This window comes from Neopsephotus bourkii, unplaced genomic scaffold (genome assembly GCF_033783945.1).
Source record: "Neopsephotus bourkii isolate Nb327-2 ecotype Australia unplaced genomic scaffold, CSIRO-AGI_Nbou_v1 NB_1572, whole genome shotgun sequence".
NCBI classification, from domain to species: Eukaryota; Metazoa; Chordata; class Aves; order Psittaciformes; family Psittacidae; genus Neopsephotus; species Neopsephotus bourkii.
Window position 1 is genome coordinate 2,736,366 of NW_026902048.1, and position 25,982 is coordinate 2,762,347.

Sequence of the window (25,982 nt, forward strand, 5' to 3'; positions counted from 1 at the left end):
CCGGGGTTGGGATGCCCCTCAGGGGGTCATGGGTTGCCGCTTGTGTCGGTCCGGGGCAGCAGCCGGGGGTGCGGGGATGGGGCCGTCAGAGCCGGGCTCCTGGCCCGCCCTGAGGAGAAGCGAGAAGTGCGTGGGGAGAGCAGGCTCTGAGGAGGGCGCTCGGCTCACAGCTCCTCAACAGGCAGAGGTCCCGCCGCGGGTCGTTAGCTCGGGGCTGTGACCCTGCCTGCAGGCTGCGGGGGAAAGGCATAACGTGGTAGTGGTTTCACCGTGGGAATGCGCTATGAGTACAGGGGAATATCAGTTCAGTGGAGTGCTGTGGGAATGGGGGGGTTGTTACCCATGTCTGACCCACCAACAGACTGCGGAGCTGAGGGTTGAAAGGAAAAAAACAGCTTCCTAATGAGTCGCTGCTGTAGGCCCAGTGGTAATTAAACAGAGTGCTCAGGCAGGTTCTTAATGCAGTAAAGCAACCTTGTCATTCAGGTTGAAATTACGTATAGCCTGAGCTGTCCTCATGTCAAACAAACCAACCAAATCCCACAACAGTGCACTTCCATGACATTAAAATGTGGGTCCTTGAAGTGTGAGGAACCAGGGATTTCTGGAAAGGTGACATGAAGGAAGATTTTGGTCAGTTTTTAGTGTGCATTGGTGGGAGATCTGATGTGGTTCCATGGGTTTTTTTTTTACCCTAGTTAAGGACACTTGGCTCAAGTGATTCCTGATTTTTAATAGTTATAGAAAGTAGTATTTAGGATGTGGAGCAGCGTAGTGTTACATGGAGGTTTGTCCATGGGTAGATCAAAAAAGGTTTGAAAATAACGTATTATTGAAGAAATATTGCTGTTAGAATAGCTTCTTTTGGAATTTACCCTGAGAAGATGGGGTGGAAGGAAAGCTTTGTGTGTGTGTGCTTTATATCCATTCTTCATGCTAAGAAATAAACCCTGATATGAAGGAAACTCATCATGTGTGATTTCTGTTCCAGGTGCTGGTGTAAAAGATGAGGCTGAATGAGAGCCGGACAAGATCCTTCCAGGCTCCCGTCACCATCCATAACTACCCGGGCAGGCAGGTCTATGTGTTTCCCAATGGCCGCTCTGATTCGGAGGAGTCATCAGAGGAGGAACTCAACGTTATGGAATTACGACCAAGGGGCAAGGAGCAGCAGCGATGCAGCACCTCTCGGGACAGAGTTGGAGACGTGGTACTTCTGGAACGGGAGATTACAGAGGGCGATAACCTAAACAAGCTGGCCTTGCAGTATGGCTGTAAAGTAAGAGCTATCTGTGTCTGTTTGGGTTAAATTGCTTTACAGGTATTTTACGTGTAGCTTAGCTTCCAGAATGACAGGAAGGCATGTTGTTGTCTAGTGGTTTTTACACTGCAAAGTGTTTGTCCTGTGTCTTTCATGAATGGTCAATATCTGTGTAAAACTGAGCTGGAGAAAGGCAAAAACCCCAAAGAGTTCTTTACCTAGCAGCCTGGGAAGATACTGTCTACCTCACACCCTGCGTGACCTGCTTTCCTGTTCAATTTGAGTGACTAAGTGCAGTGTAGCAGTCATGGTTTGTAGATTGTTATTTAAGTGAGGGCAAAAAGTAGGAAGCTGAGTGCAGAAATAAGGGTCAGAGCCCTGCTCTCAAGGAGCAAACAGTTTTAGAAACCGAGCAGCACAAAGAAACACCACCCTGATGGCATCTGGTTTGGGGGTGGTTTTGTTTCTTTTTTGTAAGTAATGAGCTTAACATATTGCAAGGGAGGCCTGCGTCTAACAGGGGTGGACTTGGCAAAGGAGAGATGCCAAAGGTCAGGTCACAGAGCCTGGGTGCTGCCAGTGCATGTGGGTTTTGCTTGCTTGCTGTTGTACCCAGAAGCATGTGCGGTGCAGCAGCTGCAGGCAGAGGGGAGCACCTCTGCATGGGATTGCAACAAAACTACAGAACACATTTCTTTGTCCCAAAGCAGAGCACTTGATAGGAAAACTGTTGAAAAGTTTAATTACCTGATCTGGACATTAAAAGTGCCCTCTTGTTTAGCAGTTAAAGCTGTATTTTTAGAGCCTCCTTTATCTGCAAGCTAGACTGTGATTAAAAAGTTCCATGATGCAAACAATTGGAAAGGGACCTGAATAGGGATAATGATACGGCACTGGCTCAACTGCTGCAATGCTACTGCAGACTGTTGCTTAACACAACAGCTGTGTGGTGCAGCTGAAGCAAGAGGGCTTACAGGGATTGCGACAATTCCTCCCCTCCCATTCCCTTAGAAACAAAAACAAAACAGAAAAGAAACCCTTCTAGGTTCTGCTGACAAGCCTGATGTGAGTGGAGAAGCAAGTCTGGTAGGACTTGAATAGGCCTTGATTGGCATCAGGAGGGCCTGAAGAGCTCAGAGCTGCAGCAGTTGACTTTGTAGTTGTGACTCTGCTCATCTGTGAGCAGTAGCCATTGTATTGTTACTGCCACTGGTGCAGAATCACAGCAGCTCGGTGAACTCAAAGGGGGAAGATTCAGAACAACTCTTGATTTATGGCATAAAAATTTCCCCTGTTCCGTAACTCAGGAGGACTCAGTCCCATCCCTGTCCCTCTACCCCCTTTCTGGCCCCCAGGAGCCTTTCAGGCCTGGTGTGCACAGGTGAATCTATTCTGTCCTGATGAAGGCTGCTGGGCTCATCAGGTGGGGAAGATGAAGCTAATGGGGAGTGAGCAGGTCATGGATGCTCTGCTGCCATGGGGGCAAAACTGCCCTACTACCTGCTCCCTTCCAGAAAATGCAGTGGTGACCTGTTCCAGGTAAACTGAGGGGGTGCAGAAATCCTTATTGTTGGGGATTGGTGTATTTGTCAGCTTACAGCCTGGCACTGATGAGTTTTCATGTTTTACTTCCACAATTGAGCAGCTCCTGAAAGGTTGCTTGGGACATCAGTGAGGAAGAGCTGTAGCCACTAATACGTGTGATTGTATTTCAAAATCCAGGATGAGCTTCTCCTTGAAATCACTGAGAACTTGCCATTGGTTTCAGAATTGTCAGGGCCTCCTTGGGGTTGGGGTATTAAGATGGTGCCACAGATAGCTTTGTGTGTGCTACAGATCACTTGGCAGAGATGCAAAGCACTTTAGAATTCTCATTTTTACTCTTGACCATTTATAGCCCTGCCTGTTTGGCATTGTTCTGAGCTGGGACAAGAGGAGCTGCTTGCAGCCAAAAAACAAGCACAGAAAATAAGCCTAAATGGCAAATGCTCTTGCATGCCTCCCCTCAGCTTTGTTTGTTGTTTCTGCACAAGTGCTGCTCCTCTTTCTGTTACCAGAGCCTTAGCACAACATGGCAGTGTTTGATTGCAGACCCCGCAGGGGAGATACTTACTGTCCCAATAATGTTTTAATTGGAACTAAACCAACAATTGAAGCACCACCTTAGTTAGGAGGCTTTTTGGGTGAGATTGTTATTTCATAACTAAATAATGTTACAGGGTTTAAGTCCAGATGTTACGCTGGGGCAAGCTGTGAAGGGTCAGAATAGGCTGCCTCCGGGGCACCAGATTAGGACCTAGATTAAATTTCCCATTTTCAGATTCCTCAAGCTTTGCAGAGTAAATGTGAGACTCGGGTGTTCATCTCATCTCTCCCTTTCAGCAGTCTTGCTTTCTGGCTGTGACATGGCAGACTTCCAGGGACTGCTGGTGATGAGCTTGGTGCGTGGTTCCCTGATAACCCATATGAGCTGGAGGGGAGTTCCATGGGGAGCAGCAGCTCTGCAGGCAGAGGGGCTGCAGCTCCTCACTCCTGTGGTTGCTGCTCAGCCTCCAACCTGTGGGGCCACCCTGCAGGGGAGAGGGGAAAAGGGGGCTGCCTTCCCCTTGGCACCCCTGCATCTTTGCCCTCAACTGTGATGATTTTGGTGCTGGTGGCAGTCACACATTTGCTTAGGAAGTAAAGCACTTTCTTGGTTTTAGTTCTCCGGTTTCACTGGTAGCCTCAGACTTGTGAGGGTGCAGAGGATGCGGTTCATACATCATTTACTACACTTGTAACAGAACAGATCCAGCTTTATCCAGCCGTGCAGACTGTGTCTCTTCTATGGTGCATTAGGAGTCGTTCAGCCCCTTCGTGTCACCTTTCTCTTTGCTTTGAGGTCTTGCTCTTTGGTTTGCATCCTGTGTTTTTCCCTCAAGGTTCTTTCATTATCTCCATGGCTGCTTTGGAGAGCTCCTTGCACACATTAACACCCCTTTTGTTTTCTTTGACAGAGGATTTAGGGCAGCTGAGAAGTTCATGTACTTACCAGGTGGTTGTGAGTGGACACTGTATTAAGCTGTTCTCTATGTAACATTAAACAAAGAAGCACGGATTTGTCTTCTCCTTGATACCAGCTGTCCTTGTGACTTAAGCTGTACTTACAGTTTGGTCTTTCTTGCTCTTACTGCTGTTTGCATCATGAGCTGGGCAGGAATACCAGTCACAGATGGGAACTACACACATCCAGAGATGATCACAGGTACATGGAGATTATTGCTTTATGTGTACCTTCAGTGGGAGCTTTTCCAGCGGTGGAGAAATGAGCCATGTGAGCTGCTAGTGTGCAGGAAAGGGACAGTGCCTGGGGACATGAGCAGAGGATGCTTGTGTTTGTGGCAGGGGTGCTCATAGCTCTCTTCCAAGTGGTGATCTCGCAGTCAGACCTTGGTGTCTTCTGGAGACAGGGCTCTGTTCACTCCGAAATCACTTTCTGAGCAAGGGGAGGGTTTTGCCTGCATGTACTGATGTTGTCCTCACCTTAAGCAGTCATTGTTTCACGTATGAAAACTGAGGATCTGTTATAAAGACTCTTCTTGCCTTAACCTGGGCTAGAAAGTGAGAGAACGGTAAAGAAAGCTAAAGGAAGGAAAACCATTAAGTATTAAGCAACATACAACCCATGAGAGATACAGAAACATGACAGGAGGTTAAAGACTGGTTTGATGACATGGGCCAGTCTCTGTCCTGCAGGACCTGGAGCACCCCGGAGCAGCTGGGATATCTCTGCAGAGCACTAAGCCACATGCAGCCAAGGCTTGCTTTTATTAACATCCATGTCCTTCAGTCTGGGATGTCCTCCATTAACATCCATGTCCTTCAGTCTGGGATGTCCTCCATTAACATCCATGTTCTTCAGTCTGGGATGTCCTCCATTAACATCTGTGTCCTTTTGGGGTTCTGTAGGTTGCAGATATCAAACGTGTGAACAACTTCATCCGGGAGCAGGACTTGTATGCTCTGAAGTCCATCAAGATCCCTGTGAAGAGCCATGGGCTGCTAACGGAGAACAGTGGAGACCTGAGGCCAGTCCCGAGCGTGCCCACACAGCCCGGCCTGACACTTGTGGACGTAGGGGAGCCTGATGAGGGTGTGAGCAGCAGTGCTGAGAGCAGACACCTCAGTGACTACTTCAAGGGGATTGACAAGAGCATTCAGGCCGCGGTGCAGGCCGAGGTCCAGCTGAACGCTGAGTACTGCCCGGAGGCACTGGAGCGGCCGCTGCCCGAAGCAGGGAAGCAGGGGACCAGCAATGGAGCGGACTGTGGGATCCAGTGGTGGAATGCAGTTTTTATTATGCTCCTGATAGGAATTGTCCTGCCGGTATTTTATATCATCTATTTTAAAACACAAGGCCTGGTGGCCCATACCTCCAACACAACACTAACCTCAAACGTTTCAGCAGGGGGATTGGAAGGGAAATTACCACAGAGCTCACTTGTAGGTAAAAAATCCTAAAGGGGAGAGGCAGGGCCTGCAGCCTCTCGCCCGGCGCTGCAGCACGAGTGCAGGGACAGACTGGAGCACAGTCAGGGGTAACAACACAGATGATTTCTATTTTTGTTAAGTAGCTGGTGTTGTGATCCTGAACTTGACTGAAGTGCAGCACTGTGCTGCTTATGGAACAATCAGGATGCTTTGTTGCTTGTAAGGATCATCAGGCAGCTGGCTTAGCATCCACGAGCTCTATCAAGGGACAGTATTCTGTAGCAATCTACTCATAGTGGTTGCTTCAGGTATTTCCTAATGCCTTGTCCAAGGAGCGAATCCTTTGCTGCTGGATAAAGAGTTCAGTATTAATGCTATCGGAATGTTGGGGGTTGTTTGCATTTTATGAAAACCCCCTTTTTGCTTCAAGTATTAGTGGGGATTCAACTCTTCCTCTGAACCATCAGTTTTAGCTCTTGCAGCCCACGGTAGCTTTGATGTACTTGACTCTAAACCAATCTCCTCCAGTGCATTACTCAAGGTGTGCAGTGGCACAAGGCTGCCACCAGCACCTCGCCTTTCCATGCCTTTGAGGCCACCTCTGCCCATCGGCAAACTCCTTCAGAGGCATCTCTTGCAGTCCAGTGACTCAGCCAGAGCCAGCACATCTGCATGACTGCAGATAGCCAAAGAAAGAGTAGAGGAGGCAGCGAAGCAGCGCTAGGCCTGGGGTATGTATGTAGCACACACTTCTCAAAGGCTCGTTGTTTCGGGTGGGGGAGCTGTGTTTAGCCAGTATTATATTTTTAATAGTAATAATCTATAATGGTGCATCTCTAACAAGCAACCAGTGCTGGGTTTGAGTTTCCTTGGTTGTGTCAGGGAGTGTCACGAGCTGTGTTTGATTTGCAAGGTCCAGGACTGCAGCCCTGCATTATCTTCGTGGCAGGAAGAAGTGCAAATCCTTTACAGGCTGTGGACTGTGGAGCTGCTGGGTGATAAAGGTTTGTGTGAGCTGCTGGCATTCGTGTTCACAGGCTTTTGGAATTCATAGGCAAGCCCACTGAAGCTGCAGCGGTTCGTGGGGTCCCAAGGCATTCGCAGGCCCAAGATCAGTGCTGCTTAGGACAGGTCAATAAACACTACATGGCAGAGAGGAGCAGGAAAGGCGCCTTTGGGGAGCTTTGCCTCAGAAATTGAGTTCAGCAAATTCAGGGCCCACGGCCGCAGGTGAACGCTCTCCTAGAGCAGACTCGAAGGTGCTTTGCAGCACAGAGTGCGCGACACCTGCCCAGGGGTGAGGTGAGGGCTCAGCAGGGCTCCAGCCCCTCTCTGGGCTGCTCTGCAGAGGTGCAGGATCCTTCCCACTGCCCAGGCTGGGCGGTGTGGAACTGAGCCTGGCTGGGCTGGGGCACGGCCAGGGCCCAAGGAAGCACCTGCAGGAGCATGGCAAGAAGCACTGTGTGCTGTTAGAGTGAAAAGCTGTTTCCTGCAGCCCACCATACAGGTGCTCAGGAAAGCCTGCAGGAACCTAATTTTGTAATCGAGGACTCTGAAGTACCTTATACTGAACTAAAACTTGTACTTTTCTTCTGTGAAGGAGCTGTACCTGTTTGAGGGGGAATTGGGATGTTTTCAAATAAAGCACAAAGGGGCAACCCCTGGCTCGGGCCTTTTTTGTGGTGACAGAACTGGACAGAGCTCAGCCGTGTCCTCCGAAGGGCGGGTGCTGCACCGCGTCCCCACTGGACATGAGGTCAGACACCGCTTTCTGCCAGTGGGGCTCATGGAGCTGCACCAAGGCCAAGGAGTCCAAATGCCTTGCTGTGTCCTGCAGGGACTGGAATGGAGCAGTGCTGCCTATGGAACACACCTGGAGCAGGTAAGGGACCCTCGCACCTGCACATTTACCACCAATTTCAGTAGCCTTTTGTTCTCAGGTTCTTGGAAGAGCTGGTTCATAACAGGAACACACTAACAGAGAGGGGCAAGGGGAACGCGTGCTCGGAAACACGAGAGAGGCTGGAGTACACAGTAAAAGCCAGTATCTTTACTTCAGTGAATGCAGGATACAAATATTTTACAACAACCTCTAGCATTTTCTTAACCATTTGATAAAAAGTTCACTAGAATATTTATTGTATATTGAAGAAAAAACAACACATTCAGGGAAAAAAATTGAGATTAACTTATTTGTTTTTCTTAAAAGATTCGTCTCAAGGATGGCAACAAAGTCCAGCTTGTGCCGCCAAACGGCTTATCAGCATTAAACCGTGAACAGCTTCTTTGTGAACTGTTGACTACAAACATTTACCAAATACATAAATCTCTTTTAAAAAAGCCATTTTAAATATAGCAAAGCAGTGTTCTCTTGCACAGCAAAGTGAAGAAAGTTTCTACTAAGATTTAAACGTTTACATTTGTTAAGTCTTTCTTTCACATTCTACTTCAACTTCTTCCCAGGATCGATTGTTAGGAGTTATTTTGTTCCTTATTTACTATGTATTTCTTGTGCGCACAGTAATTCCAAGGTTCGGATGCGGTAGTGTCCTTTACGTGGAAGGAAAGGCTAAAGCGGGTGTTAAACACCGTGGTGTGAGCTCGGCGATGGAGGCGACGCTCACACCAGATACAAACCTTACACGGGGCTCAGGCGAGGAGCGGCTCCACTTGCAACTTCAGTCAGTAGAGTTAATTGAAAAAAGGAGGTTTTTCCCTGTTGAAATCCCTGTGCTCTGACATTTCCCTTTTTTTTTTTTGTTTTCTTATAAAACATTTTTACAATTCCTAAAAAAGTGAAGTTCCCTGTTGCTAAAAATCAGGATTCCCATTGATTCCATGGAGCGGGATTGTCCTGCCCCGGGAGGCTGGGGAAAGACTTGGTCTGCTGGAGGCCGGGGCACCGTGCGACCAGGCCCCTGCGCCCTTCTTAAGAACAGATTATCATCATCATCATCATCATTATATTTTGTTAACTCATTGGTGCAATTTTAATACAAACTCTAACCCTTACGTAGCTTTTTTCTTTAAGAGAACAGTACTAGTACTGTTTAAAAACCTGCATAGAAATAAAGACTATTGAGATACAGTCAGCAAAGCCATCTGATAAGGCACACAAGAAAATAGACAGTAAATGTGAATGCAGAACTCCCACTCGGATGTACAGCAAAGTCCATACATGTGCATAAATAATGAACCACCACGGGACGGGCCCGAGCACTGAAAGGTTCTTAAAGGTGGTGAGGAGGAAAGGGGCTGCTTGGGAGCAGCTTCTCTAAACCTGGAACTTGCTGTGGTCAACGGAGACCCACTTCCCAAGGTAAGGGGCTGAAAGGAACAGAAACCTGTCTGTGTTTTACACTGCTGAGAGCTGTTCCAACCAGCTGCTTCAGCAGCCGAGGGGAGCAAAGCACTGGGGCTGCACCCCTCATGGGCCGGGTCTGTTTAGTTACAGCATCAGGTGATTGTTTCAATTACAGGAACTAAAGCCCAAGTAAACATTTACCAATATCGCGGGTAACGTCAGAGTTTGGGTAATGGGACAGGTTGGGGTCTCCCCAGAACCAGAACTACCATGGGCAGGAAGGTGCAGAGAGGAGACCTGCAGCCAGGACCAGGAAAGGGACCCCGTTTCCCCAGCCCGGCATAGGCCGGTGCTCTCTGGTTCCGGTACCCAGGAGGGAACCTGCAGCACCAGCCTGGCTGGGGCCCCTCCAGTGGGCACCAAGTGACCCAGGGAGACGCCGCTGCCCTCGGGCCATGCAAACCCAATCCAAAGCCAAACCCCAACCCCAGCCTCCTCCACTGGTGCCACAGCAGGCTCTGGGCAACTCCTTCCCACTCAGGGGGGCAGCGGGCTTATTCCCAAGCCTGAAGCTTTACCCCAAGCCATTTACCAACTTAAAGAACCTTTTGTGCTCACCTGATTCATGCCATTTCCCTACCATGAGAAATTAGGTCAAGCTTTTCCACTGTTGGTTTGGTTTTTTAACTCCTCAGAAGAGGCAGCTCCAAAATGATGCCTTAAAATGTGTCATAACAGATTTTTTTCTATTTATGCAGGATGAACTTAACACCGGGTTGGTTGGGTTTTGTTTTTTTTTGCCACTTTGCTATTTATATACATATATATAAAATGTATAATGAAGCTTAACCATACAGCACAGAGATTACAACTGAACGGCACACATTCACCACCAGTGAGGGGGACAGCCCCTTTATACACCCTCTGAAAAATCTGGATAATAATATTAATAATAATTAAAATCCAAAGAAAGTACAGTATATTTAACAAAATAGTAAATATTAAACAGTGAATACTCTACTTAATAAGGACCTCGCCCTTCTTCAAGTCGGCGTCAATCCACAAAAATATACTTTTTAATCTGGTGAACGTACAATACGCAGGTACTTACACCGAAGGTGATCATATATTTAGGATGCTATATACACAAAGAGTTTGGCTCAAATTTCAATGTACATAGAAGTGTTCATGGCTTATTTTTCCCCCAAGGTTCCGCCTGCAAGTTTTTCCTTTTCATCTTTGAAAGCAAAAACTAGAAAGTCAAAATAAGATAAAACTATACTCTACAAAAAAGCTACAACGTACAGCTTTGGCTTATATAAATAATTCATAGCAGAATGTGTTCAAAAGTACTGTATATAACTTTATATATAGTCTTCGATTCGTTAGGGTATTGTTTTCTTTAATATAAAATATACATGAGCTAAAATCCGTTTCTCTATTTTTCAAAGGTAGGAACGTAAAAACAAATTTGTCAAAGCTCTCCCAATTATAACTTAATATATTAATTTTCTTTTGTTAAGGTTCTATTTCCTAGGCTAATATTTTCTGAATATTTCATGCGCGTTCTCTATGTCTCTCTTGCACTCGTTAAAAAAATCACTTCTTTGACCCAATACACTAGGGGTTTTTTGCACGTGCAAAACAGGGTTTTTCTGTGGTTTATTTCGTTATAGCATCAGCCCTTCTCCATGCACCCTCTGCAATAGAGACCCATGCCGGCGGGGTAATAGAAAGGTCATTTTATGTACAGTATTGCTTTCTTCTTCCTGCTTTTCTACTGCTCTGCTGCTACAAAGCATTATTTCTTAACTACGAGTAACCATACAGCTTGAATAACACACACAGGGACGTTACTACAGGCGAGCCCTCTTGGTTTCTGCAATCTAGTGTGGCAGGGCTACAAGGCGGGTACAACGCTTCTCTGCAAAACAGGTTATAGGATGAGAACAACGAGTCCAGGTACGTGCCGGGCGCCATCACTACCTACGGGATTGTTCGGTTACGTTTGACCGGGGACGTCTGCCGCTACGCAAGAAGTTTGTAAGTGCCTGATGATTTTGTGTATGCTACACACACTAGCACATATATATGCATGTGGAGATATATATATGCATGTATGTATATACATATAAATACGCTTATTTCATGTCCTTATTTATAAATTTAGATATGTCAGGACAGTTCACTTTGAGAACACAAAACTGAGGAGGCCGCGCCGCACGTTTATGTCACCCACGTGTCCATCCTCATCCGCTTTACCGATGGGCTCTCCCGGTCCTCCGCGTTCGGTGGCCGCCCCAGCACGACCGGCGAGTGGAAGTCGCTGCGCGGGTCCTCCCGGTCGCTGCCGTCGTAGGAGCTGCTGGAGCTGCTCAGGCTGTCGACGGGAGAGCGGCCCATCTCCTGCCGCGACGGTGGCGGCGGCGGTGGCGGCTGCTGCTGCTGCTGCGGAGGCTGCGGCTGCTGCTGCGGGAACCCAGAGGGAGTCACACGGTCCCGGGGAGGTGAAATTGGTTCGGATTTGATGTTGATGTTTTGGTTGGTGTTAATGGATAGGTTTGAACCCTGAGATAGCTGGCTGCCAGTACTGGGGGGAAGAGAACCGAAAGGCAGAGATGAGAAAACACGACATAGGAAAGAAGGTGACAGCAATGTGCCTGGGTGATGTGCGGTCCTGCGGTTCAACACCCTCAAAATGAGCACATCAGTAAATGCAACTGACTGAGGTGAAGAAATAAAGCTGGAAAAAGCATTAATTCCTGATTCCAAACATTTAAGTTCATCATGCAGGTGACTCTGGTGTAAGGAGCTGCCAGGACACAGCCTGTCAGTGGGAGAATGGAACAAGCACCATGGAACACGAGTGCTTTGCAGCTGAGGAGCAAACCTGAAAGGCAACGCACCATCACCAGCTCTTGTGCTACGTATTCCCTGGTGCACAATATTAGGCTTGAAGCAGCCAAAGCTCCTGCCCAGCTGTAGCCTGTGGCACCAGTGTTCTTGGGTGTACTTACAACACTGGGGTGTACTTACACGAGAGAGCTGAGGGCTGCTGGACCGAGGTGGTGCTGCTGCCAGGCTGAAACCTGCCCAAGGGACAGCATCCCTGGGGAATTAAATCCCTGCAAGGCAGACAGGTCTGCACTAGTCAAGGAGTAATCTGAGAGGGGAAAGCAAAAGAACAAGAAAGTAGTTTATAGATTATTTTATACATATATATATATAAGAATATGTGAGAATATATGCGACACACACACACATACATATAAAGGTCTTCTACCTAAGGCAAATAAAGGCAAGTGACCCAAAGGAGCCCAGACATGAAAGCTTTGAACTCTGGGAGCAGTCTGACTTCCTAAGGAGCTTAACAGGACATGAGCCTACAAATGACAATTTGTTTGTATTATGCTGCCAATTTCTACACGCTGCTGTCTCATACAGCTGCTTGTAAACCCACACATACAGTGTATGTATACATTTTATACATATATATATATTAACAGATATGTGTATATGTACCGTACAGTAATACAAGTATTTGCATTTCTGAAGATTTTGGACTGCAGACATCTCAAAGTGAAACAAAAAGGGAAGAATTCGTACGTGCCATTGGAAAGGCTCAGTGTTTACTAGAGACATCCCAGTTCCGGTTCAGTTCCCAGGTGGGAGGCAGCATTAGTCAAACCAATACCATTTGGCTGGGTCATGTTCCAGTGCAGCTCATAGTCCCAAACCTAAAGCCAAACCCAGTAGTGGAACAGCATGGGCTGCTCCCATCACATCCTGCCTCTCTCTACAATAGCTCCACTCCTTACGCTATGTCTGATGAAACTGTCATCTCCCTATCTCCAAAAGCCTCTTTATTCAGAGCCAAAAGTACCATTACTTAGAAATACAACTGAAATGGGTAACAGAAAATCCAGCAGATCCCTGTCAACAGTCACGGACTGCCTGTCAGTCCTGGCGAGGCTGGAACGCTCTGACAGTTCTCGCTTCATGCAGAGGTGAAGTTATTTTCTCTTTATCAGGTTTTAAAACAAAGCCACAAACACTTCTCTGCTTGTAATTACCTTCTAATAAAGCTTCCTTACAATAATTTCCAGTCTCTTGAGAACACAACAAAGTGCTCGCAGCCAAACGCACTTCTCCTGCCCGCAGAGGAACCCAAACTCTGCCTCAGCAGGGGTGCTCTGTGCTGTGGTTTGTGGTTGGGGTTTGGGGGGGGGGAGGGTAGTACTGTCATAAAATGACACCCCCATTGCATGACTTTGAGGTTTCCCTTTTAGCAGCCTGGAGGAGAGGGAGGCCTCCAAGCCCACAGGTACTTCTTGTGCCCTGCAGTGATAAATATGAATCACCCAAAGACCCTTCCACAAGGCCCTGGAGCTCCTGGTTGCCCCCGCCAGGTGAAGCTGCTTCAGCTGCCCTTTGGTTTCATTCCTTCTCCATTGACATTTTGATTGGAGCCCTGACAAACCTGCAGACTCGTAAAGGTTCTCCCCCGAGCTGAGTGACCTGAAGCTCTTCTGCAGGACTAGAATAAGAACTAGAACTAACATCAATCAAATACAGCCCTCCAGTGCCCAGGACACGCACTCAACCTCCCAAGCAGCCAGACCTGTGACAACCTGCGGGTGTGGAGGTGATGGATGCGCTATTCTGTGCCACTGGGATTCTGTAGGAGCAGACCTGGGGAAGGGGTTTATGGGAGTTCTGTTTCCGTGTGGTTTTTAGTTTGCAATTAGAGCTCTTATGATGACAGACAATTAACTTCTTGTGCTTCAGACACTGTCTTATGGCAGGGGGTGGAGGAGATGCTTTTCCAAAGCACACCTAGGCCACTGCACAGCTCTCATTTCCCTAAATAATCAGATATAATCCATAAAGCAGGACACCAATTCCTACACACGATTGACCTGAGGCAAGATGGAGAAGTACAGACAGAGCAGTGCTTCTGCATGGTGGAACCTGCTGCTGCCATTTCCAGCTACACCGTACCTTTGACGTTTGTGCCTTGCAAAATAACTGACCTGCAGCCAGCAAGATGATTTATGGCCAGATACACTGCTCAAGTGTAAGTTACTGTTTAACTGTCTGCTGTGGGGTTTGGATACTTCTCAGAAACGCCCAGGCTGTTTCAGAACAACTAACTCGGTTTGTTCTGGCTCTTTCTCCAGCAATCGGTATAAAGAATACTTCCCCAAGCAAAACAACTTATATAAAATAGCCAAACTCATATCCAGCATTTTAATTACAGAGCCAAAAGCTAACCCAATCCCTTCCAGCCCTGGGAGAAACCAAACCCTATTGATCCAGAAAAACAACAGAGGTATCCCAATTTTACCTTAGTCCTTGAACTGCAGAACTGAGATTGCTGCCAGGTGGTGACTACCCAGAGAATACCCAGAGGACAATTTGGTTTCAGCATCAGATTTCTGTTTGCAAGTCCCCTGAAAGGCTCAATCTAATCAAAACAATTTTAAAGTGTCTCAAAGCTAAAAAAGCTTTGCACAAATTAGTGCATTATCAAAGGAAACGGGCTGCTTTTTATAGTCACATCCCAGCGATAACAGCACTTCTCTGCGTTGCGTAGGACACCAGTTTTCATTGGGTTTGCTGCTTCCCAAGGTTCAGCCTGCAGCCTCTGCCTCTCATCTTGGTGGTGTTTTAGCCTGGTTTAGCCATCAGCTTCCAGGCTGTTCTGGGTGAGGAGCACACACAGCACTGTGCCCTGAAACAAGGCCAGACTGTGCCAGAAACTAAAGGGATTTGCTAGGTGACAGGTAAACCTCAATAGGGGACTTCTGAGTTCGGCCATTAAACACAATCTCTAAACAACCTTTGTGGCAAGCATCAAACCAAGATCTCTGTGCCCAGCAACTTCATCCTTATAATCCACAACAATTCACCAAGCACAATCTCTCACTGTGCCATTATTGCAACCCCATCTTCTCCTTCATTCCTTTCCTCAGACTTCACCCCCTTTCAGGGTAGCGACTGTTTGCACAAACGTTCAACCACGCAGAGGGGTACTACCACAGCGTAACAATACTGCTGCTGCTCCTCTCTAAACCCAAACCCACAGGGCAGTAGGTGCCGGCCACACATTTGAGGCAAGAAAATGCCAAGAGCAGCTCATGGATAATAAACCCCAGTGAGCACATCAATACAAAAAGATACACATAGGAGAAAATGGGAGATGTTTGGCTGGGAGGCAGCTCAAGTCTAAACTAAAGAAGTGGAGAAAATGTATAAAACCCCATTATCTGGGGGGAGAAATCATTACAAATGCAGGCTGCTCTGACTTCCAACACTACAGACTCCTGCTGCCACCCCTCCCTGCAGAAAACAAAGATTACTGAGGGTTTGGCCATTTGTTACAAACCTTGAAGGGTTTTTTGGTGTTGTCCTCACCTTAGCACAGGAGCAAGAACATGGTCACTGATAACAGACCAGCACAGCCGGTTTTACCCATTCTTAAATACAGTGCCATCATTGAACATGGGGTCTGTAACAAATAAATAACCCTGAGGCTGAAGTCAAAACTGTCTCTGTTGGTATGGAGACCAAATAGGAGGCCCTGCATCATGACTTACTTTCCAAACTGCAAACCGATTACCACTGACATCACCAAATTCCTCACATCTCACCCTTCTGGGGTAAGAAGTAGTTTTAAGGTTCTTCAGCTGAGATGGCAGCAATGGTGAAACGCTGACACTGCCTTCCCATGAGTGCCCACCACACTCCTGACAGCTACTAAAGAGGACAAGGCCCTGTCTGGGCTCTTTAGTAAACCAAAAGCCCCAGTAGAGCCCGATTCCCTCCTGCTGTTGGAACCAAGCAGAGCATTGAGAGGGGTAGTACACCCTGAAGTATCAACAACTGCTTGAATGTGAGGCCCTTCAGTTCCCAGGTGGACAGCTTGAGCACTGCTGCTGCAATCAATGCACTGCATTGTGTCTGTCTCTCTGCCACCTGACTGAAAGCTTCTTCCTGATGCGAGTCTCAACATTTACACATTTTACAACCTAAAGGCTCATTTTTGATGAATAAGAGCCTTCATTTGCACTGAAGAGGAAAATAAAGTGTCACAGAAATGCAAATTTTCAGGGCTTATGAATCACAAAAGCCTTGTACATCTGACAAATGAAGCCACTTCATGAAAACAAGCTTACCAGTGTTGTAGGCAGTAGGCATGGCCGAGTACACCAGTCCCTGCGGAGGCAAGCTTGGAGTTGTCACGGACACCACAGGGGTAGCAAGAGGCTGTGTAGACTGAGAACTACTTATCCTTTGGGTATTCTATAAATGATTAAAAATAACAACATCTTGTGATATCAGTTGGAACAATGGAAAATCAAGTGCTACCATAAAAACAGCATCCGATTAAAACCCGTTTCTTTGCTTTGTTTTTCAGTTACGAATACATCAGGGTAGATTTTCTAACCAAGCCAAGGCATTCAAGACAACCAAAACGATCTTGGCAAACTGGAACAGATTAATGCAGACTCAGTGGTCTGCTTCCCGGGCATGCAGATGGCAGCAGTGTTAGAGCTGGGGGACACAGAACCAAATGCAGTTTCTTAGGGACATACCCAACAATTCTCAGAAGCTCTTAAGTGATTTAAGAGTGCTGACTCCAAGAGGTTTGGGTGCAGATGGTGGGGGCAGTTCCACCAGAGAAGCCTCCCGCTTCCCAGGGGTGTACCCAAATGTCACCATTTTAGTTCCTGGGTTGAACACTGACTACACCTGTCCTGGAGGAACGCACAGACCAACGTTTGTGTGGATAAGGCTTCAGTGATAAACTAATCTCACTGTTCCCATGGCTCCTGAGAAGCTGAGAGAGGAGTGGCTATCATGCAGGTTTGTTGCGAGGCAAATGACACTGGAGTTCACATGGAGCAGCCGTGCTTTTTGACAGGAAAAGCAGCTACACTGCATTATCTGACTGTGGGCACGAGGCGGCTACTTAATAACAGCCTGCCTTTCCCATACACTGCAATGAACATCTGCAGCAACCTTATCACTCAAATTAAGCTCTTTAACCAAATCTGCTGTTTGGAGAACCTTGCATTAATCACGGTGGGAATATCACCAGGCAGCAAAGCTGCTCTGTCACAGAACCTACGACTCCTCATGGCAACAACTGTACATGGTCCTTCACAGTGTGCAGCTCAGCACCATCCTGCTGCGCCAGATACTGTCAGGAACAGGAAACGCTGCATTCTTCCATTGTTATTTTTAAACATCAGATGCTCACTTTTACCTACTGAAGCCTGAGAAGTATCAGAAGTCTCGGCACCCCGTGCTTCTGTATTCTTACAACTGAGGGAGCTGGATTTCAAACTGCTGAAAACACAGATTTAAAACAAGGCCCTCTCTCTGAGAAAATATCTGCTACGAAAGCAGCAATTTTGCATCTCTTTGGGAGGATGCCATTTCCTGGCTTTAAATGATTGAAGCTATTACTGCTTTTTCCTTGTCTTGGAAAGATAAACAAGTATTTCAGGAGCTGCAGCACTCCATTTTTGTCTCCACTGTGATCCTGAGTGAGCGATCGGTATTAAAAATGCATGATTGCCTTTGTAATAAGAGAACGAGCAGGTACACAAACAGGGCTGTATTCAGCTTTAAGCTTAAACTTGTGAAGATGAATGGAGGATTTTCAATCCTTGGCTTCTGTCTTTCCAATGTAGAGGAAAAAGCCATATACCTAAGCTACCATATTAAAACCAACCACAGGCTTTCCACTGGCTACCATGTTCTCATCCCCTTTCTGTCTGGCTGACAAGAAAAATCAATCCCACTGATTTTCTGTGTAATTTATCCCTTTAAATCACTTATGTACTTCTGAAAATCTCCCCTAGACCAAGTTTATCTGGCATAAAGATATGTTATTAGAGCAGATTTTTTGTGTCTGCCAGGAATTGACCTTTTTCCAAAGCTTTCTTGGATGGCGGCCTATAAAGTTGGGATTACTGCATAATGGAAAAGTTAAGAGGAATATACTGGGAAACAATCCAGACCAAAGGATTTCCCCATGGGATTTTCTCTTTTTTAGTGGCTAATAAAGGTGGGTTTCTGAGGTAATTTATTTCTGAAGATAAGCCTTGAACACTCAGCCATACAAAGGCACTAAGGAATACTTGGATGTATCTGGTATTGGCTGTACCAGACTCAAAAGCAAAGATCCATGCCAAATTTCAGGAATTTTTTAAATTCCTTTTTAACCTGGTGCAAATGATGGCAGCACCAGGGGGAATTCAGCATCTTTATTTCATGCCATGCTACTGTTCAGATCTGGTTTTCATATTCAGGGCTCAGTTCCAACCCCACGGAGGGAGTGTTCACAGACGTGATTTGGAATCGCTTCCCAGCACTGGATCAGCATCCCAAATTAGCAGGATAAGAGACAGAACTCTGCAGGTGTACTTCCTATTTCTCTACCACGTCTGAGGAAGACACAAGTGCATTTTCTTTGTGTGAGCCTTCTTCCCCTAACAGCTAAGCTCAGTTTGTAACACCACTAGAGGGACCACGCTCCACACAGGAGCCATAAACCAACTCGCCCAATCTTTAACGCTGCAAAGAGCACAGCAGTTTTTAGCAGGTACAAATACCTTAATTCAAGGGCTTTCTCATTAATTCCAGTTGCAATGATCCTTTGATTAAGCGATTTTACATTGAATTAGAGCTTTATGTCTTGCACTGGAAACCAGACGCTTCTCTATGAAGGCAGGAAGAATGCGTGTGGCAGCTGTTCAACTGCTCAATTAGCAAATCATCCCAATAAACCTTAAAAACTTCAATACTGACTCTGAAAAGCCATTTCCCTTTGCTTTAGTAAATCCACCGCTCATGTTTAAGGTGAAACAAATCAACCAACAGCATGCATTCATCAAGAAATTGATCTAAATCACTACATTTTCCATGCTTTCATGCAATTAGAGCCTCGTATTAGCAACAGGTCCATGTTCAGAAACAAATCAAGGTATGCACTAGGCAGACCGTGTATGTCCACAGTCGCACCATCTTCTGCATGGTTTGTGCTACAGCAGCTAAACAATTTGAAAATCGCTCTAAAAATAAGTTCCGAGGGATTTTAGCCTTACGGCCATTTTCCAGACGGAATGCCAAATGTTAAAACCTTTTGGAAAAAAATAGAAAACAGACAAATCCCGAGAGCTTCCTTTCCAAAGCAGAATATCTTTCCACTGGAAAAAAAAAGGTAGGATTATTCACTTGTGATTCTCTATTCCTTTTGGTAAACAGGGAACACCCCTGTGGTTTGATAATCTCACGCAGGATGAAATAATTCTGAGCTCCAAGAAGGTGACCTCACCAGCAATGATGTAATCTCCTTGAAAATAAGAGAAGTAACACAGGGCTTGTGTTACAATCTGAACCACTTCAGGAGTGAAGCCACGTTCTAAAAATATGCCAGTAATTTAGGGGATGATGAGTGGTTTATTTGTATTTGACACAAAGGACAGTAAATATCCTATCCACATGGACAGTTACTCTGAAAGGCTCTTTTCCAATGTTCCCTCCAAGAAAAACAGAAGCATTTTCAGGAGAAAAAAAAAACCAACCCAGAACTTTTCAAATGGAAAGCACCAGGCTTTGGATCTGTTTTCAACTTGAATTGGTTGGGATTTGAGTCTGATAAAACAAATGTATTTTTGTCTGCTACCAAGGGAACACTGGAATTATTTGAGATATGTAATGAAACTACAGTTAGCTGTAGTAAAAGGCGTTTTCACAGCATCTTGCTCGCTCTCATCAAACAGTAGCCCAAACTCACCAACTCCAATTCATCCTCCTCCGACTGTACTCAGCAAACAAGAGGGATAACACAGTTACTAAAAATAGCATTGCTTTCAAAAATGAAACAAAAAGTCATGTTTGTGCTTCAGGATTTTTACTCATTTTAATTCATAATGTCAATTTGCCACCTGATTCTGTGAGTAATACTACTAGGAAGTTACGATACTGTATGTAATTTGGGTCAATTAAAAAATACCATACTGAAAGAGTGCAGAAAGAGCTCAGCAAAACCAAGGACACAGCTATGCACTGATAACATGTGGATGTGGAGGACATCAGCTCTGGCAGGACTGATCCAATAAACATCCAGCTCAGTAACTACATATTTTTTACATACAACCATCCCAGCACCTCTACTCTGAAACCTCTTTCCAAATCCCATCAAAAGACAGGCAAAATCTATACTGAATATTATGTTGTTGTTAACAACACAACAGTGAAGAGGTACTGTGGACTACTGACGTTAGAACAGCAGCATTAACAAGATCCTCCACTTGTATCTATTTCTAATTAATTTAAAAGTGTGATTTTCACTTTAATAACCAGAGTATTTCCGAGCTCTTCTGCACTTCAGTATTCCTAGAAAAACCTGAAACTTCAGGAATCATTACTCTGCAGGTAATTATAGCTTTTGTTACGTGGATTAATTTGTATTATTCATTGTGAATACCAGTAGCAAATGTAAGCACTTGTGGCATCTTAAAAACAAGTAAGAACGTACTTGTATTGTTTATATCCTCTCCTCTTGGTCAGGGCTCATTCCTCCATACAGAGAAAACAGAGTATGTGCACACAGACATTTAAGATTTCTATGTGACAGTGAAAGATTAAGACCAAAGGCTCTGGCCAACCAAATTAAAGGAAAAATAGAGTAACTCTTCCTGAAAGACCTGTTCTGGTCTCAATGTGGTGGTTGCCTCATGCCCAACACGAAACTTGTGTGCTATTCTAAATCTAGGCTGAACAAACATGACTACCAACATGCCAAACTGCACAGTAGGATTGGAAAGTACACAAACAGGGACCGAAGCTGATCCTCATTTATGCCTGCATTGAAGACATGGCATCCACCACGGACACACAAGGTTGCATTCCAGCACACCACATCAAACAGGAGTTTCTCTCACACCGTCATTACCGCTGAAGCTACATTTTATACCCCACAACCATTATGGCTGAGGACAAACAGGTACAAAGCGTGCTTTAGGGCACATTAATATAGCTCGCTTCACCAGTGAGATCAGCCATTCCTCCACAGAGTAATACGTAACCCTTTCTGAAAACCCACACCCTCCAAACCAAAGTTCTCAGTACCAATTGAGTGAGATGTCAAGTCAAACCAACAAAATCCCAACCTGTCTCTAGGACTGTATTCAAACCCCATTTAGGTTGGTCAGACTATTTTGTACTTTAAATAAAAAATTCCTTACAAATTTAACTTTTCCCAAGGAAACAATATGTAACTCAGGTTTTTCATTAGTGAAATTTCAGAATACAACCACCTTTCTATCACTGTAACCTACGGTAAGCAGATGAGATAGTGGGAAGAACACTTCATTTTGACAAAGGCACTCACAGAACAAACGTTTTAACTTACCAGTGGTGGCATCATACCCTTGCTGGAGGGTGGGATGACAACACGGAGGTCAGGTTTGCGATTGTTCATTCCAAGATTACCTCCTCCAGGTGGAGGAGGAGACTTTGTAGGCATGACTTTGCCTAAGCCATTCCCGCCACCACTAGTTCCGAGCAGACTTGGTGAAGCTCGAGAATTCACAAACCCATTTCCTGAAAGAGGAAAAACAAATGTCCCCTAAGTCTGGAGAGAAGCAGCAACACAGACGCAGATTTGCAGCAATACAAATAGAAACTGCAAAATACTTCTTTTGCAAAACTTCCAATAACCAAACCTCTCACAAAGGTGCAGTAACCGCATCATCGAACACACAAACACCACTCTCACCAGAAGATCAATAGGTAAAGGTAACATCACTTCAAGGGCACACTGTGGCTGCTTAAACGCTGAGAAGAGCACATTGCCCAAGAACTATTTCTAATAACATCCGCTGTGCTTTTTTATTTCACCCTTTTAAGTTCCTCCAGGCTGAGCTTGCAAAAAGTCTGTGGATTTGCACAAGTCCATCCCCACCCCCAGAGAACACGAACTATACTGAGCTGTTGTCTGCTGCTGTGAGAACAAAAGGTATCAGCTCTTAAAGTCTCTATTTCTAAACGTATTCTTCAAGTATCTTGAAGGCCTACAGGGCTCCAGTATCTATGCTCTATTGAGTTTACTTTCCCTCTCAAAAATACAGTCCGATTATTATATTTAGCAACAAGGGGGACAAATCCTTTCACTTCAAATTAATTCCAAGCTCTGACTGCAGATATAAATGTCATTTACGCCCATCAATTTAACTTACATAGGTCTTTCTCTACCTTACTCCTGATACTCATTCTAAATAGAATTAGACACGCCAAAGACTGCATGCAGGTCCTGGCTTCAGCACTGAAAATCTCCAAAAGCTGAATGCATTCAAGACACAGCCCTTAGCTCACACTCAAAACACATCAGGAAAAAGTAACAAGACACTGAAACAGTTAAGTACCAGTATTCTGTTCTCCTGCACTGACAGAAGCACAAATCATGTTACCAAAATACACTTCTCAGAAAAAAATTAAAGCCACATTCCAATGATTTTATCATATTTATAGCAACAGTTCCCAAAATACACACACCTTATTCAGCTGCAAATACAGAAAAAAAAGGAGTTGTTAAGGAAGGGGAATTTCACAACAGGGAACCCTATAGTTCACACTACAGAACTTGTGTATGTGTGTGTATAAATAAATAGAGTTCATAGCACCATTATGTTTATACTAATACTGCAGTTGTGAAAGCAGCCTTTATAGTCACAATCCAGAGAAAAGTCTATTACACAAAGTTCACTGTGTGGGAAATTCTCTTCTAATAGCCCATAGCGCCACACTGGCATGAATTTTGTATTATTATTCTAATTCCAATAGGCCCCTATGCCCAATCCAATTTTATTACATTAAGTACATATTAATCTGGAAGCAATTAAAATAAGAAAGTTGTCAGTGTGACATTCCACCTCCTTTAGGAAAATGTTAAATGCCTTTAAAAGCTTAGCAAGAATGAAGAACACTAACGTGTCTCAGTAAGAGCACAACACTCACGGAGGTGACGGGTACTGCTAAGATACTCAGCTGGTGTACGTGGTAGGTGTGAATTCGCCAAGATTGGTAATGAGCCTCCTCCATTACTACTGATCCTCATTACACAGCAAGCAAACTGCCAAATGCAATCTTTAGCTCTGCCCTGTCCCCCAGCAATGGAACCCTACATCTTGTTTTATCAATTTAGAAATGGAAAAAGCAAACATTTCCAGGGGCATGGAGGGACAAGTTTAAATGGATTTAAACTGAAAGAGGGGAGATCTAGACATAAGGAAGAAGCTTCCCCCTGTGAGGGTGCTGAGGCGCTGGCACAGGGTGCCCAGAGAAGCTGTGGCTGCCCCATCCCTGGCAGTGTTCAAGGCCAGGTTGGACACAGGGGCTTGGAGCAAGCTGCTCTAGTGGAAGGGGCTGGAACTAGGTGAGCTTTAAGGACCCTTCCAACCCAAACCATTCTAGGATTCTAGGAACTATAACAAAGCTCTTGTCCTGATGTGCTACTGAGTTTTCGAAAGGTCTTTTGGAAACAAAGTTCTTGCTAAGTACTTTTAAAGAAGGAATTTGTAAGTTGGTAGAACTGACTGGAATTTGCAACCACAGGATGAGTCTTGTTCACATATGGATGAGCACTAAATCCACAACTTTAAAGCCAGGATTTCAAATTCTAGATTTACTCACTTGATGGATTTCCTACTGTGCCCAAAGCCTGACCATACATGGATGATCCCATATGCCCCTTGAGTTTTCTGAGGTTAACAGAGCAAGGAGGAGTTATTCTAATTTAGTACTTTCCTGAAGCATTTGTATGAGAGGTATGGGAATACATTTTCTGAGAATTCTACCATTTAACTTAGAAATTATGGGGAAATGAAGGAACACAGAAGAAGGAAGAAAAAGCTTTTTATGTCAGCATTCTTCCTGGTGTATTAAAAACCGCAGCAAAAACTCATTGCGTGATTGCACCTACATTCCTCAGCAGAAAACAGCAGAATTTATTGGGCTGCTTCTAAGGTTAGCAATAACATTTAGTTAAAGTGGCTGAAAAGTTGGTCTGGAGCTGAGACTATGTACTAGAGCTAAATATACTCTTGACTGCTAGGAGAAAACTACCCACAGTTAGGTCACACAGAAAAACCAACCAGCCAAAGAAGTGAAATTAAGTTCTGTGCTAGCCCTAAGGTTCCTAAAACTCCGTGACAGTTTTCACAGAATCATGGTTTTGTTAAATACAGTTATGCATCAATCCCTATCCATTATTAATGAGTGTAAACAGGAGTTACAGACAGCCTAATAGAGCATCAGATTACAAGAGAAACCTTGCACAATGGACAGAGTAAAAATGAAGCAGATTTGGAACCAGATGGGAAAGGAAAAATTATTAGAAAAGGGTGTAATTTTCACCAAATTGCATCTGAAACATTTTTTACAGTACCTTCATTTTCAGCAAAAAAAAATGCCAGAACATTTAAAGAGCTTACTGTTATAAAATAAGTCTGGGCTTTAATCTAATAATAATAAATTGCTTTTTATTACTCACTAGGCTGTCAGTGTTACCTTTCCATGCCAAAGCTGCGATGTTCCGAGTTGAATTCAAACTTCAGAACAATAACACTTTGTATAAACAATGGAGTTCTGTACAGCATTTTAGTCTATCCTATGATACCATTTCCTGTCCTCTGTTTCCAAGTATTTCAGTAGCTCGTGTGTTAAATCTGGACAGTGTCTTTCTTCCACACCCAGTACAGTCATTTCCTGCAGCCCTTATTACAAGGCTCTGCCAATCCTTCAGTAACATTTCATGCTTTTAGTAGTGCTGTCAAAACCAACAAACTCCTTGCCATTGCCTCCTCTGTGCAGTATCAGTCAGGAGCAGCACAGAGTCAAGGCATTTGTTCTGAAGAAAAGCTGAGAATTTCTTTAAGTGTTTAGAAACAATATATTAAGAACAGGAGAAACAAAAAATGTCCGAAGTGTGCGATACTATAGCTATCAATCCCACAGCAGCCCTTTGTTACAAATGGCAAACACCGAACATGTAGCAAACACTGGAGTATCTCTATTGATTATCTAAAGAATCTTATGCTGGAGCTGCAATGAGAGTTTGGAATATTCATTTTTAGTATGAAACGTAAAGCCTTTTTTCCTGTTAATCATCTAATAAGAAAATCAGATTACAAGTTAAGAGTGAAAGGATAACTAAAAGCATGGTATTCCTTTAGAGCAAGGTCAGGAGCCAGAAGATGATAATGATTACAGGATGATGCAACTATGCGGCTGTTTGCCAAACTGAAGCTTTAATAACCCCATAAATCCTACTTACTACTTTGTATGATACAGAAATTGTATCTACCCCACCCACTATAGATCTTCCGCAAAGACAATGACTTTATGTTTAAAAACACTATTAAACTGAAAAATGGAAACAGAATATAAAATCCTACATAAGCATAAAATAAGACTGTTTTTACTTCCATTGGCAGAGTTTTATTTATCTCTAATTCTGTAAAACAGATGATGAAAACATGTTCAAAACACTTCTTTGGAAAACAGACACCAGTGCAAAGATGATAAGCTCTCAATTATATGAATCATAATTTAATTAGATTTCATGATAACAAACACTGCCAATGTGCATTAGCCTACTTCTTGTTTGGTCAGAAAATGCTTACTTTTGAAGTAACTTCTTTTCTGAAGCTAAACCTTAAAACCCACCCATTTTAACAACTGTGTATTCTTCCTTCAGAGACATAATACAGCTTAATCTCATTTACTATCCTGCAGCCCTCGATGTAGCATTCAATTACGTGAGCCAGACTCATACTTCACTATATAAATCACATCAGCTGAAACAATGAACACACGTGGCTGTAAAGTGCTCCATGTCCTTATTACTACTCAAGGAATAAATTATAGGCA

At 44.6% G+C, this 25,982-nt stretch overlaps 2 protein-coding genes across 10 annotated transcripts in view; one reads left to right on the forward strand and one right to left on the reverse strand.

Moving 5' to 3' along the window:
* The first annotated feature begins 776 nt into the window (after positions 1-776).
* Positions 777-5,937, forward strand: LYSMD4 (LysM domain containing 4). The gene is made up of 2 exons (XM_061371270.1): positions 777-1,279; positions 5,210-5,937. The coding sequence occupies exons 1-2, from the start codon at positions 1,007-1,009 to the stop codon at positions 5,759-5,761; spliced, it is 825 nt and encodes a 274-aa protein (XP_061227254.1). The 5' UTR covers positions 777-1,006; the 3' UTR covers positions 5,762-5,937.
* A 1,822-nt stretch (positions 5,938-7,759) lies between these two features.
* MEF2A (myocyte enhancer factor 2A) overlaps positions 7,760-25,982 on the reverse strand; it is an 89,598-nt gene continuing 71,375 nt past the window's right edge. For 6 of the 9 annotated variants that reach the window (XM_061371267.1, XM_061371258.1, XM_061371261.1 and 3 more), the window contains 5 exons: positions 21,466-21,656; positions 19,846-19,869; positions 16,214-16,340; positions 12,072-12,198; positions 7,760-11,625 (listed from right to left, as the gene is read on the reverse strand). In XM_061371267.1, the coding sequence (XP_061227251.1) occupies positions 11,262-11,625; positions 12,072-12,198; positions 16,214-16,340; positions 19,846-19,869; positions 21,466-21,656 (833 nt within the window). In that variant the 3' untranslated portion in view covers positions 7,760-11,261. The remainder of the gene's footprint in view (positions 11,626-12,071; positions 12,199-16,213; positions 16,341-19,845; positions 19,870-21,465; positions 21,657-25,982) is intronic. The other 3 variants (XM_061371263.1, XM_061371265.1, XM_061371266.1) reach the window with 1 other exon arrangement.